This window comes from Strix uralensis, chromosome 2, assembly GCF_047716275.1.
Source record: "Strix uralensis isolate ZFMK-TIS-50842 chromosome 2, bStrUra1, whole genome shotgun sequence".
Classification (NCBI taxonomy): Eukaryota; Metazoa; Chordata; class Aves; order Strigiformes; family Strigidae; genus Strix; species Strix uralensis.
Window position 1 is genome coordinate 115,214,897 of NC_133973.1, and position 15,869 is coordinate 115,230,765.

At 40.5% G+C, this 15,869-nt stretch overlaps 1 protein-coding gene across 1 annotated transcript in view; it reads left to right on the forward strand.

Annotated features, from left to right (window-relative positions):
• Positions 1 to 8,538: 8,538 nt before the first annotated feature.
• Positions 8,539 to 15,869, forward strand: part of USP12 (ubiquitin specific peptidase 12) — a 36,803-nt gene continuing 29,472 nt past the window's right edge. Inside the window, exon 1 of the mRNA XM_074859927.1 lies at positions 8,539 to 8,793. Within this exon, the coding sequence (XP_074716028.1) occupies positions 8,746 to 8,793 (48 nt within the window). The 5' untranslated portion in view covers positions 8,539 to 8,745. The remainder of the gene's footprint in view (positions 8,794 to 15,869) is intronic.

The following is a 15,869-nucleotide window of genomic DNA, read 5'->3' on the forward strand; positions in this document are numbered from 1 at the left end:
GACCTGCTTTGAGCAGGGGATTGGACTAAAGACCTCTATAGGTGCCAGAGATTGTTTTAAGTCTGTGATTCCAACTTCTCAACACCAGGTGCTATAGTTTAAAAAGGCATCATGCCTGATGGATGCAACAGCCTACGTGTGTGGAATCATTCTCTATTCTATAAATACTCTATGGCATTGCATTAGCATATTGGCATCTGAGGTAGCCATTTGCATTTCTCATTAATTGTTCTAATCAGAGCCATTAACATAATTGTTTTAAATTGCTTATAAAATGGTAAAGAACCTTGCTGGAAGGAATGCGCTATATAAAATTCTGCTAGTTTTATTTCAAGTATAGGAATGTTTTCTACTTAGTTGAATTCCAGTAAGAATATCTTCAAACTACCCCAAATTAAATTTGTTTTTCTGTATGAATACATGAAGACAAAGTAGAATGTTTATTATTTTAATAGTGCTATAAAATGCTCTTTTTAATAATGCATGAAGTAAGCAGTTATTGCAAACTCAAGTACTGAGCAGATTGTAACCATCTTTCAGGAAACATTATTGTCTTACTCTAGTTCTACATATCTTCTGGATGCTAAAAGAAAATCCTATCCTGTCTTCATAGCCTCTTCTTGAACAAAAAAGAAGGCAGAATCACATACAGAAACTACAGGAGCAAAAAGCACACTGTTCTCTGCATTAAAGCACTTCACATGAGATTATCATTCCAATTATACATGCTTTCCTAGGTGCTTTAGCAGAGTTTGAATTTGTGGTCAGAACACGTCGACCTTCACTGCGTGATTTGGTTTTTGCAGGCCAGCCTCTTTTCCAAAATGGGAAATGGTCTGTAGCTTCTCCAGTGTTACACATACCAGTATCTTAAATGAACCCGAGACAGACCCTATGACATCACAAGGTACACATGCTTTAAAATAGTAATATTTTTCAAAAATATGTGTTTTTATTTTCACCCTGTTTTGAACATTTTCAGTCCTGCCATCACATTTTTCAGTTTTCTAGCTTACTGAGACATAAACTTGTCAGAATAAGCAAAAGGTGAATTTCTCAAGTAATCCTCATCACCTGAACCCAGGAACTGTGGTTGCAAGGGAACTATCAAATATCACAAGGCTTGTGATAAAATAATGAGAGTTGGCTGTGCTCTGACAACCCCTGTCAATGAGACAACGGCTGCTCTGAACAAATACTACAGCCAGAAAAGAACAAATTAATGGTCAGTCAAGGAGAAATGAAATGGAGAATTAACAAAGGATAAACTTGACCAAGCTATGACCAAACAAGGATAAATTAGACAAACTTTCCCATATGTATAATAGGAATAATAACGCATGTTTATGGAGCAGGGTTATTGTTAAGAATCAATTCATTAATATTTGTGAAATGTTGTGGAGTTCTTCATGGAATATGCAAAATAGTAATGTGAGCTAATTAGCATGTGTGCTGCTCCAAGGCAGCCATAGCTTATCCAAGGGAGAGAGGCAGTGCAGGTGAAGGGGCAAAACAGAGAAAAACAAATAGAGGGCAAGTGGCAAGAAGTAGTGCTGCAGGGGGAGAAGAGGAAATGAAATCGCAGGGGAAATGGAAGGAGGAAATGAGGCCATATGGGACCAAGGGGTAATGCCTGCGTTACTGCAGTGTAAAGACACAGGGCACAAATCCATATGAAATTGAGCTTTGTTAGTTCTGCTGCTCATGCAATAACCTGTGGTTGGTTGTTTTGGGTTGTTGGGTTTTTTAATCTTTTTTTTAGAAAAAAAAAAGTATAACCAGATGGGAATATTTAACTGACCACCTGCAAGTACAGAGGGGAACTGTGAGTTTTCCAGAATATAAATCTTTCAAGAGAAGAAACCAAAATCATTCTACTTCTGTATTGCTGACAAAGACAGCATTGTTTGAGAACTGATTGCAACATGCACTGGAACAATAGCTTTAGATCAGCGGAAGCACAAAATATTGCTGTGACATACGTTTCAATTAAAACAAAAATAATTAACCACCCATTAGTGTCATGAAAAACACAGGCTATTAACAGTAAATGCTCTTTAGCAATTTTATTATCTCCACAAAGCTGCTTCCAGTATTTTTTTCTACCTCTTATTGATAATTTTTTCCACTGCGTAGCTATCTGCATGTGTTTTACATATTGCTTCTCAGCTTCCTTTATATCTTGGTACAGTAGAGAACTGATTAGTGGGGGAGTCTGTAATGATACAAAGACTCTTCACCTGGAGGCTGCCTGTTGTCATATTGTGCGTCACTGTTGTTATTACACGACAGCTAATCCTGCTTTTGGAGAACTGCTGTGAAGATCACAAAAATACTATCTTGCTGACTGCAGTGGGAAGCTTTGCTTGGTATTCTGGTAGAGAACACAGAGGCTGAAGAAGCGTCTTGCGCTTCTCACCCCTAGTAATGGATTTTCCAACTTAGCGTTAGAGCACTGTCACTGACTCCTGAGGTTTTCATAATAAGGAGAAACTGGAGTTACTGAGACACTGGTTTCCCTTGTGCCTGTATGAAGGATCAAAGCCATTCATTTTTTAACAAAAGTTTTTATGATTGAAAGTATTTCATTACAATATTAAAAAACCTTATTTCTAAATACACTTGTGGCATTATTTTTCCAAAAGATTCTGTTCAGAACAATGTTTAAAAGCACAGTTAGTATATTTGTGCCTCGCTCATGTCCTTTCATATCAAGATCACTGAGACCCAAACTATACACATTTCTCTTGCAGAATACAATATCTTTCAAAAGAATTAGCATTTTGAAAATGGACTATTTTTTTTAAGAACTGTAACTTTATTTTCAGTTAGAATTCCACCTGCTTTTAGGAGTCTAAAGACTCAAACAGTGATAACAGTTTAGAAATCTATTGTTATTTTCAACTCAAACAGTGATAAGAGTTTAGAAATCTATTTTTATTTTCAACACAACTGATTTCTTATATTTTACAGTCTTATTGGACAGCTCTCTTCACTGATGTATATTTTCAGTGCTGTTGGTAGCAATTTCTATTCAGTTTAGTAGCATAAAACTTTTTATTTTCTCTTTTAACTTTTCAGATGCTGGTAATCCTTTGTATAATAACAGGTTAATTGTTTGCCAGCTATATATATGTGGCAAGACGCCCAGTATCAGCTGAGCTGTGAAAATGAAAGTATCAAAATATCCCCATGTGTGAACTCTGCAAGAAACAAATATAATCCTCTGCTTTACAAAAAACAACACAAACCAACAAAAACCAACACCCTTACTGAGAAAAGCTTTGGTCTTCCAAAATGGTGTAAGGGAAAAATAACCATGAGCAAATTTCACCCTATCAGAGAACTCACCTAATTTACTCTGTTTACAGATTTGGTCTAATAATGATTATTTCTCACACCTCTTTGTAAAATATTCTGAGATTTACTGATGAAAAGTGCTAAGGAATAACATAATATTTATCTGTTGTACAGTTACAGTATCATCACTTTTACAGTTTGTATAGTTTTCTGCGATAATAATTTATTAATGTCTTGCTTATGATTACAACTAAGAGAGAATTTATTCTTTTGAACCTATGAATAAAATCTATCACTTGTTTAACTACTTGCTCAGACCCTCCCATATCCAGTTAGTCTACCATCACCCCCTTGTCATGGCTCCCAGAGAGCATGCACAATTGTTTTGAAAATAGTTGTATTTTCTGAAAATGTACCATCAACATAATATGCAAAGATTAATCTACCAATATAGATGTTTAACTACCTGTCAGTCAGTACAAGATGGTTTGATATAACATGACTTGCCCAATATATTTCCTGTTTATCTCTTCTGTTCCCCAGAAGGATCCAATTTCACTCCAGTGATGTGTTAAGATTCCAGTTCTGTATAATTGGATGCAGCTTCAGGTTTTCTTGGAATTACAAAATACAAGTTGGGGAAAATTTCTTTTATGTCTTATTCTCTATTACGTCTTAGCACAAATCTTGCAATGCCTGTTGCCCACAAAGTAAGATGCATTTCCATAGCAAGGCCGGTTAATATATCGTGAGAATGGTGGATGACCTTCACTGGGCTATGTGTCAATTAAAATACAGATGGTGACATCAGATGGTTTTCTTGCAAACCGCCCGCTACCATGTCTGGATCTAAATTTAAGAATTTCCTGAACAAGTAAAGAGGTGTATATATACACAAAGCAACATTTCTGACCTCAGATCTGACTCTGCTATGAGCAGAAGGTTGGACTGGAGACCTCCAGAGGTCCCATCCAACCTGAATTATCATCCTATGTATACTAGTCCAACAACAGATGTGATACCTCTGCATTCAGATACTGCAGCAATAGTCCAACCAGTGAGTGGTTTGACTGGTTAGCGGAGGGGTAAATAGATTCATGGGATCAATTCTGTTGTCAAGCAACATTAATAAAAACCTGACATGCCCCAGACTCAGCAAAACCATCTGTAGTCACAGATAGATGATACAGGCACAAACACACCTGTACCATGCCTACTCTTCAATTTCTAAAGCCAACCTACCCACACACCCCAGAGTAAGCTGGGCGCCTGCCAAACCACAAGATTATGAAACAAGGAGAGGCACAGGATGAGCAGCAGCAGCTTACACTTGTTATATTTTCTCTTTGCTTCTATGTGTCTATTGGTGCCTCTGTACTTTTGGAGTATAAGTTCTTCAGAAGACGGAATGGGGTTTTCTCGTAATGTCTTAAGTAGCAACTAAGGAGGTGAAGCACTCTGGCCTCTGACTTGTGCTTCTAGGTGTTACGGTAATTCAAATACTATGTAATAACAATAACTACACTCTCTGAGAGACTTTCAGGGCAGGGAATTAATTCTATCTGTTCAACTAATGTACTTCTGTGAGAAAAGCATCTATTCTTTAAAGCCCTTAGGAGATACCAGATATGCCACTTCTCTTGGCAGCATATTCCAACCATTAATAACTTCCACTGCTAAAGAATGTGCATAATTTCTAATTTTAATTTGTCTGATTTCAGTTTATAGGTATTTTTCTTGTTACACCTCTCACTGTGCAAATTAAAGATCATTGTAACCACCTTCCAGCCTTCTTTTTGATAAGCCAGATTGTCTCTCCACGCAAAGAATTTTCTCCAGCCTCAGATAATTTCTCAGCATTCTTTTGACAAGAACACCAGAAGCTAGTGCAGGATTACCAAAACTCTCCCTAATGCCATATGTAGAAGGAAAATAACATCTCTTCCTATTTGCCACATCCCTGGTTATAGTCAAGGATTCTATTATTTGCTTATACAATAGCATTAGACTGGAAATTAATTTTTGCTATCCTGTTAGCTCTTGATTTCTTTTCAGTCACTGCTCTCCACAACACAGCCCCTCTGCAGATGTGATCTGCTCATTGTATTTTTAAGTGACTCTACTTATGCCTGTATTAAAACACACTGTACCTGAGTGGGATGAATCTACCAAACTATATAGATCTTATGATAACCCCAGCCTGAATTTAATTTCCCATTTAGCCACTCTTTTTCTCTTCACAGTACATCGGTCATTGCTGAAAAGACAAATACATCTATTTGGTTTTCTCTGTATGAAGATCCTTGTGCTCTCCTGCCAGCTTTCCTGAGCAACTTAACCCTTTGGAGCTGCTGCTAAGTAGATCCCACCTACAGTTTCCTGAATAAACTGGTCTGTTCCCCTAAAGCCAGGGTCTGTAGTCTGCTGCTCTCCTTCCTCAGCCCTCACAGGATCATGAACTCCACTCCTCAGTCACTACAGCCCAGGCTTTGATAACCAAGCCATTGATTACCATATGCCCCAGTTCTTCCTTGTTAGTGAGGAGCAGATCCAGCTGCAAATCACACCTGGTTGGCCCGGCCAGTATCAAGAAGTTATCCTTGATGTCTCAGAAGTCTCCCTGACTGCTGGTGTTCTGATGTGTGGTGCTTGTAGCAGATATCAGGCAGGCTGAAATTTCCCCAAAATCCAGGGTCTGAGATCAAGAGACTTCCTTATTCCTAGTTAAAGTTCTCCTCATCGCGTTGGCTGGCCAGTTGGCAAAGACGGTCTTGTCGCATTTTGTCAGGTGGATCTTGTCTCTCCCCAGTGAATCAAGATATGACTGATACCTTCTCTCAGACAGGGCTAGTTACCATGCTGAGCTATATGCATTACAGTCACTCTGTAACTGCTTTCAAAGCTCTGTCTCCTCAAGTGTACACAAACACATGCACAATTCTGGTCTACCCACCCTTTTTCCTCAGCTGGTCAAATACCTGGAATACTTAATTTGTGAACAATTCCAATCACCCCAAGGGGCTTAATGATGACAATTAAGTGATAATTTCCAATTCTCTTGTTTCCTCATATTTTACCTCATTTTAATGGTTGATGGTATAGAAAGTGTTTCTGTATTTCCTCATTCTATGTGGCATGAGTTCAGTTCGCTCATAACACAGCACCTCAGTTTACATGGCATTTAAAAAAAAAAAAATCAGTCTCTCGGTATGTTACTAATTTAGCATCTTCCCAGCTCCTCTGCTTAGTCTCCAGCCATGATTAGCCCACACCTGTCAGATGCAGGCCATCATAGCCATACATCCCCCACTCTTTTTGAAATATGGCCCAATACTCCACTATACCTAAATTTTCCCTCAGAACTACAGACAGAAAGAGCACTTCACACTACATATATTTTGCCTTCTTCCTCCAATTTAGGGGCAGGAAGAAACTTCAATGCGATCCTGACTTTCCATTTGAGTGCCTTTTAAGATTCCTGCAGTTTCTATGGCCTGTACTGTTCCACTTGATGCCATGTTATTGGTTCCAAGCTGAATTATCTCCCTGAGAATCTCATAAGCTTCTGCAATAGTGCAATTCCTTTTTGTGTTTTTGCTTCGGGGAGACAGCATGCTATCGTATTTTCCTCGTGTCATTTTTTGAACACTGTCCACTCTGGATTATACAGGGCTATCTCTGGTAGCATGTCTGATTAATACTGTAAAGAGTCATATTGCAGATGTATCTTGCAGCATTGCATTTCAGTAGATGGACTGCTGGATATCTGAAGGTTTGACTCTTCTAGCTGGCCAAATACCCGTTCTTGCTTTTTTGCACATAAATGGCCAATCTACTTCTTTTGTTTCTATTCTTTCTCATTCCCCTGATACTGTCCTCCCCCATGGTTTCTGTGGCAACAGTTTCTGAATGTAGTCATCCAAGAGGCATTCATTTTCTCAAATACTATACTTTTGAAATATACACTTCTAGACCACAGATATTATATAAAAGAATTGCTTGAGGATATTTCAGGTTGCAATAGAGTTCGGTTATAAAACTTTCTAAAGTCATATTCTATATGTTTTAGTTGAAGGAAAAACTTACCATTTCCATTAATTGCTCGAGAATGTTTACTTCTGAAGATCATAGAAAGTATCATGATTTAACATTATAGATACTAAAATATCTTTTTTACAGTGAAAGGATGTGTTTATGATCTAGGCCTTATGTGCGTAGACATTATTCTTAATAATAACGCATCTCAATCTGCTAGATGCTTCCCATATATGAAAAAAAAGAGGGTGGGACATATGTTAGCTAGCTTTAGGCTTCTTTAATGCAGACATCAACATCTCAAACGAGTCATCCAAATTTCCGTTATAGTCTGCAGACAAACAGGCATATTAGGTGATTCATCTCATTCTCAAGTAGACACCTCAAGTAGTTGACATGACTACTCAACAGGTCAGCTTTATTTTCAAGATGTCTGAGGCAGGCACATCCCAGACTCACCAAACCCAAAGAGCTGATAATCTAGAGACAAAGCAAGAAAAAAGGAAAGACAGGAGGAATTCATAGGTGTGTGCCTCTCCACATCCCCCTCTTCCTGGGAGGGACCCTAGAGGAACAGCTTTGACAAGACAACCACTGTTCAGATGTCAGAAGTCCCTTCGGAGTTAGCGTGGCATTAGAGCAATTAAGTTGATAGGAGGCAGAAGTTTTCTTAGTTCTGTTTTTTAGTTTGCCTTTATTGTTTAGCTACAAGTTATGCCAATCCACTTGCACCTCTCCTGGCTGCCAGGGAACTCTTTCCCTGGAAGCAGCTCAGCACTCGCATTAAGGAGATGCGTATCCTCCCGCCAATTCTTCCATTGCCAGCACGCACCCAGTGACCGCCCGTTAGATTTCAACCCTGCGGCCACAGAAAAAACAAAAGAAAAGCAAAGCCTGAGTGCAGCCTACCACCTCCCTCACCGCCCGCCACCATGCCGGCGCGCGACGGCCCAGCCCCTTCAAGCGGCCCTGCGCGCGCCCCCGCCCCGCCCCGCCGCGCCGCGCCGCGCAGGCCCGTTCGGCGGAGCCCTGCGCCGCGGGAGGCAGCGGGAGGCGGAGCCAGGCCCGGGGCGCGAGGCGGTGCCGAGGGGCGGGACGGGCCGGGGGGGCGGTGCGGCGGCGCGGCGCGGCCGGTGACCCGGCGGCGCTAGGGCCCGGCGGGAGGCGGGGCCGGGCGGGGCGGGCGCGCGGGGTGCTGGCCGCGCGCGGGGCGAGGGGGAGCGAGCCTCTGTGGCGCCGGCGGGGAGCCGCGCGCCCGGCCGTTGGGGCCCGCGTGCGCCCCGCGGCTGGCGGGGCGGTGGGGTCTGCCCCGTCGCCTGCCTGCCCTGCCCTTCCCTCCTACTCCCGCCCGGCCCAGCCCGGCTCCGCTCGGCTCGGCGCTGTGATTGGGCGGAAGATGGCGCTGGGCGGATGGAAATCCTAATGACAGTCTCCAAAATCGCCTCGATCTGTACCATGGTGAGCGAGGGGCCGGGGCCGGGCCGGGCCGGGGCGGCCCCCTCCTGCCCGGCTCCCCGGGGGTGGGGACGCGGGGTGGTGGAAGGGGTCCGGCGGGGCGTGCGAGGGGCGGGCTGCAGCGGGGGGCCGGGTTTGCGCAGCGCCCGGCGGCGGGGGGCCGGGGCGGCGCGGAGGCGTCCCCGGCCGGGGAGCGGGAGCGGAGCGGGGTTAATCGGCTTTGGAGACTCAACCTTGCTGCAGACGCTGAGGGGATTGGGCTGGCCGGGGGCGAGGGAGGAACGCTGGCAGGGACGGGATAGAGGCGCGTGGGGTTCGAGCGCAGCTTTTCCCCAAAGTGTGCCGAAAGCTGGGAGGGGGAGCTTTAGGACACGGCCTCGAGTTCGAGGTTGCTTATTGCAGGTGTATTGGGTTTAGGGCAGGGTTTCTAGAAGCGCCCGCCTTCTCCCGATGGTGCCCAGCTCTGCGAGCACTTGACTCGTGTGGCGGGGCTGTGACTGCCTCGGCTCTGCAGGCGGGGGCTCCTCTGGTTACCCGGAAAAGTGTGTGCATCCCGCGTGATCTGTGCGGCCGAGCGCGCTCCACGCCTTGGCATCTAATTTGACTTGTTTGCATCGATCCAAGTCCTGATAGGAGGCATCTTACAGGGATTGCTTTATCATTACCCTCTCTCTTGATAAATCAGAGCTATAAGCAGATCCACAGATGTGATAAGGCTCTCTTGGGGTTTTTTTAAAGTGGGGTGGGGAGCTCAGTAGATTCACTGATGGAAGAATGCTGAATTTAAGGAAGGAAATATCCCTTAGTCAGTAGAAGTTACTACTTGTCATGGAAGAGATGTGTTGATGATTTGTAGCTGAAGATCTTGCATGTGTGCTCTTTTCTACCTATTCCAAGGCCAAATGAAAGTTCTTGTTCCCAAATCTCTTTCCAGGGGAAGGGAAGAGATGGTTAAGGGGCAAAATGGACTCTTGTCATCTCGTTTGCTGGTTTGCGATTACAATGTCTCATAACGTCAAGCAGTGGGAAATGCTTATGTTTTATATTATTGGAAACTGATTTATGGTTTTCATAAATTTTGCTGTGAAAAGGCTTTAACATCTCAAACAGGCATTGCAGAGGTGGCCCATGAGAATTTTGAATGGATGTCTGTAAGCCCATGGGGTGAGATTGCTCAGGTGGTTGCTGATCAGCTGGACTAATGTTTTTTGTGATATGGGAGATCACATCTTTTCATTTGGACTTGTAGAGTCTGGCTTCTTGAATTCATGAGCTGTATACCAGCATCTTCATATGGCCAAATGTTGTAGGACGTATATCATGTACTTCAGAAGTTTTCATTCTCTGAAGTAGTTAGATTTTAGGTTAGACTGTTGAGGACTGTCATTGGTCCTGCAGCTAGGATGATCTCATTTCATTGCAGTTCTAGCTAACATCTTTTCACCTATGGTTGACTACCACTAGCCTTTTTGCAACATAAATTTAGTCCTGGCCTCTTGATTTAGGTCCAGTTTAGGACCTCACTTTTCTGTTTCTGGACAGCATAGAAGTTGTAGGTCTGGACTGGCCAAGCAGTTAAGATTTTTTCTGTATGTATGTTTATTAGAAATGACATTATGTCATTCACATTATGTCATTGACAGGTCAATCCCAAAACAGTTTTTTCAACTAAAAATCTTCTTATGATTAACTAAAGTGTCTATATTCATGAAGCTGAAATTTCGATGGCAATTAGGTATTATTCATTCAATCATAATCGTGTGTGCTGAGATGGATAAACTCCAGGAGTAAGATCTTTCCTGTGCCTTTCTGATGCATGAGCTTCAATAGAACTGTGAGATGGGACAGCTAGCATAGGATACCTGCTGTGAAAGTTTTTTCAACACTTAACAGGTAATACAAGATTATGCTTATAAACATTTCAGTAAAGACAATGTGAAGAAACACTTGGTATTTACTTTGGAGTTGTTTAGAACACTGTGGTTACGGTCAGGCAGATCTTTTTCATTTTAACAAGAGTCTTGTTTTAACAGTTTTAACAGTACTCTTGTTTTAACAAGAGTATGTTTAAGCATATATTTTTGCAAAACCAAAAAGGAATATAATTGCTGAGTAATACTATTTTTTTTTTTTTTCTGGCAATTCTTCTCTGTGTCAACCCACTGTTTGATAAACTGCCAGACAGCTTCCTAAAAATTCTCACGAGTTTTTCTTGCCTTTCCCCATGCCTTTTACAAGAACTCTCAGGCTGTTCCTTCTCATGTTTGGTTAGTACCAAACCAGTAACAAGCAATTTTTGTCAAGAGACAGTTTGTGCCTACACAAACCTAACATGCACATACACTTTTTATTTGTAACAGAGCAGCCTGGAACTATATTGAAGACGCTCTTTCATTGCAGTCCTGCATTTCACGACTTCCTTTTTTATATCCAAATTCAAGTTTCACTTCTGCTGACTCACTTAGATTTTATGCATCTTATCCTTGTTGTTCAAGCTCTGAATACTAGAAAGCTATATATTACATTTTACAGTACTGGCAGGTTGTGTGGGTACAGTGAAGAGTGATATCTAGTATTTTTAGTTTGTTAGCCATGGTGCCTTTTGAGATGATCTTACAAGAGCACATTCTGTCTACAAATGGTTGGTTCTTTTGTATGCTTTACTAGTTCATTGATCTATGCTCAGTATAGATATTGTTTGGTTGTTTGGCCAAACAATATTGCTTTGGCCTCAATATTGTTCATACCAGTGATGGCAGAGCTCTTCCTGTAGTACTGTCTCCTAGTGTTGTATCCCTTTGAGCTTCCTTGGACTTCTTTGCTCTACAGCACCACTCCTATGGTTCCTTGTCCTGTAGTAAGTCGTAATTACAAGGCTGGAGTTTGTGGAAAAGCACTGGAAAATACCTTTGGCCTTGAGTGCTTTAGCTACTGTTCTTGTTGCAAAATGCATGAAGTTAAAACTGTATGATTGTATGATCTTTTTTTTTTTTTTTTAATGTTTTTTGCAGTAAAAGCAGAACTTGGTCTCTTACCCTCATCCACGCGTTAAACTGCAGTCAAAGTCTTACCTGACTGAATTATAGGGGGGTTTTATGCATGGCTGAGAAATGGTAAAGTAACCCATGCTAACTGCGATGAAGATGTGCCCCAAACTATACTCACCATAAAATAGAGATTGAATCTAGTACTTCTGACTTTTGCTTCTGTTGTCTAGAATCCAGCAAACACTTGCCAGCAGTTGAAAGGTATCAAGTTTTATAGTAGCTGAAGCAAAGAGAAGATAGAAATTATCTTTGTAGCTTAAAAGCTACAAAGATGTCAGTCTCATACAGGAAGCTGAAATGGTAGTAGCGCTTGTTTTTCAGTGTTTCGTCTAGAAACTGGTTGATTATGTTAGCACAACCTGAAAAAGTTTAATGAACTTTAAAAATGATGCTAATCTAGAAACTGTAGCATTAGACATGAAAATCTTTTCTTTGTGTTTCAGGTATTTGTCTACACGTTCCCTTCTCTGTCTGCCAGTTTAGCATCTTATATACAGGGTCAGTGACACTGAATGTCTTCAGTGATCGGTTCAGCTCCCCAACACTGACATCAAATACGTAGTTTGTAGGTAGATGGTGATTGTATGATGTAACAGTGTGTTCTGCATGAGGAGTCTGTGCATACCTTACAATCCAAATTTTTGTTTTGTTTTTGGAAGGATTAAGACTTGAGTCATACTGAATGGCTGGTTATTGTCCTTTTCCTGCTTGTCTCCTGTCTAAGGGTACTGTCAGCAGTACCCTTTTGCCTGTTTGAGTCGCATTTGACAAGGGTGAAGAGGTCTCGGGTACTTAAGTTCAAACAAGCATGTGGGGGGAAAAAAAAGGCAGATTAGGGGAAACAGACCCTGGAAGTGCCCAGCTGAAGGAAGGTTGCAGTGCACCTACTTCAAATGTCAGAGCAGAGGCTTTATACAGACATTTCATTGCAGGAAAATTTTATAACTAACTGTGAGATAGGTATACATATATGGACTTCATTACTGCTTAAAGAATTATTTGTTTACAACAGGGTTTTCAAACCTGATTGTGAAATCTGCACTTAATGTAAACTGATGTTTGCCAGAGTTTGCAGTCAGCCAGAAATGGCTATGGTGTACTCACTCCTGTTCCTTCTAATTGCAGTGTCTCCTCTGAAGCACAAATTATAATACTTAAACATTAATTGATGATCAAGTTAACAGATTCCACAGGAAGGTGTACAGAAGACACATGCTGGAAGAAGTGAGAATTGAGAGTTACAGCAAGGAGGGAAAAGTTGTGAAAAAACATAGCTTCAAAGTGAGGACGTGATAGAAAAGAAAGCAAAAGAGGAGAGGACTAAAGTAACACAGACAAAATAGCCATGTTATGGTATTCCTTTATCCAGTTGTCTGACTTGCTTGTGTAGCAGGGTTGGCAAGAAGGAACATGTGCTGTGTCTCAGCCACTGCGTTTCACTCTGGCATCATGACCTGAATCCGCCTTGATCAGTGGACTGGGGTGTTCAGGCACGTGTTTTGTTGCGGTGATTCTGTTGCAAGCACATTAGATTTTGGAGTATTTGTTAGACAGTTTGGGTAAGAGCTTAAACCACAGTAGGGAGGTTCACTGATCTGCTGGAGTTCTTATCAGGAGAATATTTCATGATAAATATGACATTAAGATTCAAACATGATTGTAGCATTTGTCATCATCATTTTTGTAGATGTAACATGCTACAGTATGGTAATAAAAGATGAGTCTGTACATTTGCTCTTTAAAATACTGGGTTTGTGATGCTGCTTAGTATACTAATTAATTTAGACAAATTTGTTTTAAATTTACATCAAAATATGAATTTGACTAAATATAAAACAAATGTCAGATATGAGACACGAAGAAAAAAATCCCTGAAGTTGTGTAGCTGTAAAGCAATATTTATACCAGCACAGAGAATTATTTGGTTGGCATATTACTTAGTTGGATAATTCCAATTATGTAAATGTTCCTTTTTCCTTCTACCAGTATGTATACATATATTCACCTTGCAAGTTCTGAGCATGAAGAAACAATGAAATACAAACTTGGACTGTAGTCTGGCTGACAGAATTTTTAGCTGTGTCAATGGGAAAAACTGATCCTAGACAAAGCTTGGATATTTAGATTGGTCATTTATATAGTCTTTGTATTTACTGTTTAAAGTACTGAAGCAACTAATTTGCATTGAAACTTCTAGGAATGATTCTGTAAAAATGTGGTAGAAGGATGTCTGTCCATTAATTGATATTGTCTACTTTTCTCTTTCAAATTTGTTGAAGGAAAGACGTATATGAAAGCCCTGCATAGGGGGTAACTTTTGTTTTCCTAGCTTAGGAAGTTTGCTAAAGTTGAATGCTTTTAACAAATTACTTATTTCAAAAAAGGTCTATCTGATCTTTCAGTTGAGGGCAAAAAAAAAAAAAATCTAGATCATTTTGTAGTGTAGAACCAGAATGATGTATTAACATAAGTAGACCAGAACTGGAAAACATTTTAACCATTTTTCGTAAACTCAAATTCTTTTTATAATTCCATGAAAATTAGAAATTATAAAAGCAACATACTTGTTCTTACGAAACAGGAATTATGTGGGTTAAAAAAGCATGTGAAACACACCACAGTGTGCAGTTTATCAACAAAAGCGATTGAGCAAACGTGTTCTTTTTTTCTTCCCCGCACATTTTGGGTGATTAGGTTAGTCTGATTTTTCTAAAAGGTTAATATAATGCAAATAAATGAACAACGAATCCCACTCAGCATATTTCACTTCTGCTTCCTGGGCTAGAAACAATATGAAAAACGCATTCCCATTTTGTTTGCAGTAGAAACAACAGATAAGAACTGATTTAATATAGCTATTCTGTTTGCTCTTAATCCTGATTCATATAAATACATGGAAAAGTATGAATTCACCTATTCTGATAAAACATAACTGGAAGAGTAGAATTTTGTATTTCTTCTTTAACAAAAGATTCCATCAGTCAGTGCATTAATTAGTGTAGACTATGACATTCTGTATACCTTCACTAACGGCACAGACAAGGAAGAATCTTCTAATACATTGCAAAAAATATAGCACTAGTAAATAAGTGCTTCTATATCGAGCTTTATTTTTATGAAATTAATTTTACACTTTTAATGTTTTATTCTTGTTCAGGAAAACATTGCTCTTCCCAGTTACTGAGTTTCCCTTGTAATGTCTTTCTGTCGCTAGGAAGAACAGAAGTTCTGTTTTGTGGGTGTTGACGGTGGTGTTGTTCACTTACCTATAGCTAAGGTCATGTTTAAAAAATTGGGCTTACATAGACCTATGCAACACGGTTTAGTTATGTGAGTCACCTTTTATCTTTATCGTTCCTTGTTTCTCGAGGGAGGTGGAGAGCATTGTAGTATCTAGCATAGTGCATGTGTGAAGGGAGAAATGGATCTTCAGAATTTTGACAGCAAATGCAAGTTTTGAGATAAGAAATTTCTTTTAAAGGGGACATTTTTGGTTTTACTCAGGAAATTTACAACTCAAGCCAGAGGATAAAGCTGTTACAGCAAAATACTGAAAAGGTGACCCACCAAGTTATCAACTAATTCTAGAAAGGGATAGATCAAAGCCCCTATCCCACACCAGTAAGACTAATGCCAGTGTAATCTTCAAGGCACATTAGGCTGGTTATGAATCAAGTCTTTGTAAGAGAAGTGCTGCCTACTAGGTTGGATGATAACAACAAGGTAAGACACTTAAAACTGAAATTGTTTGCCTGCTTGCTGACATTTTTTTAGACAGTATTTTTAATATGGGGTGACATGTATTTTTTTTCTTTAGACGAAGTGCCAGGTTAATTTTTGTTAGTGTTTTAGTTCAGGTAAGGTGTATGCAGTTCTGAAGTGATTCTCCCCGGCATCCCAATTTACCATACTTTGGTTTGCATCTTGAAGTAGTAGAGTGCACAAACTAGATACCTTTTGGAGGAAACTAAATCAAGCAATATAGTTCAGCTGCAGCTGGGTGTTCAGTCACAAAGCCAGCCTAGAACTAAT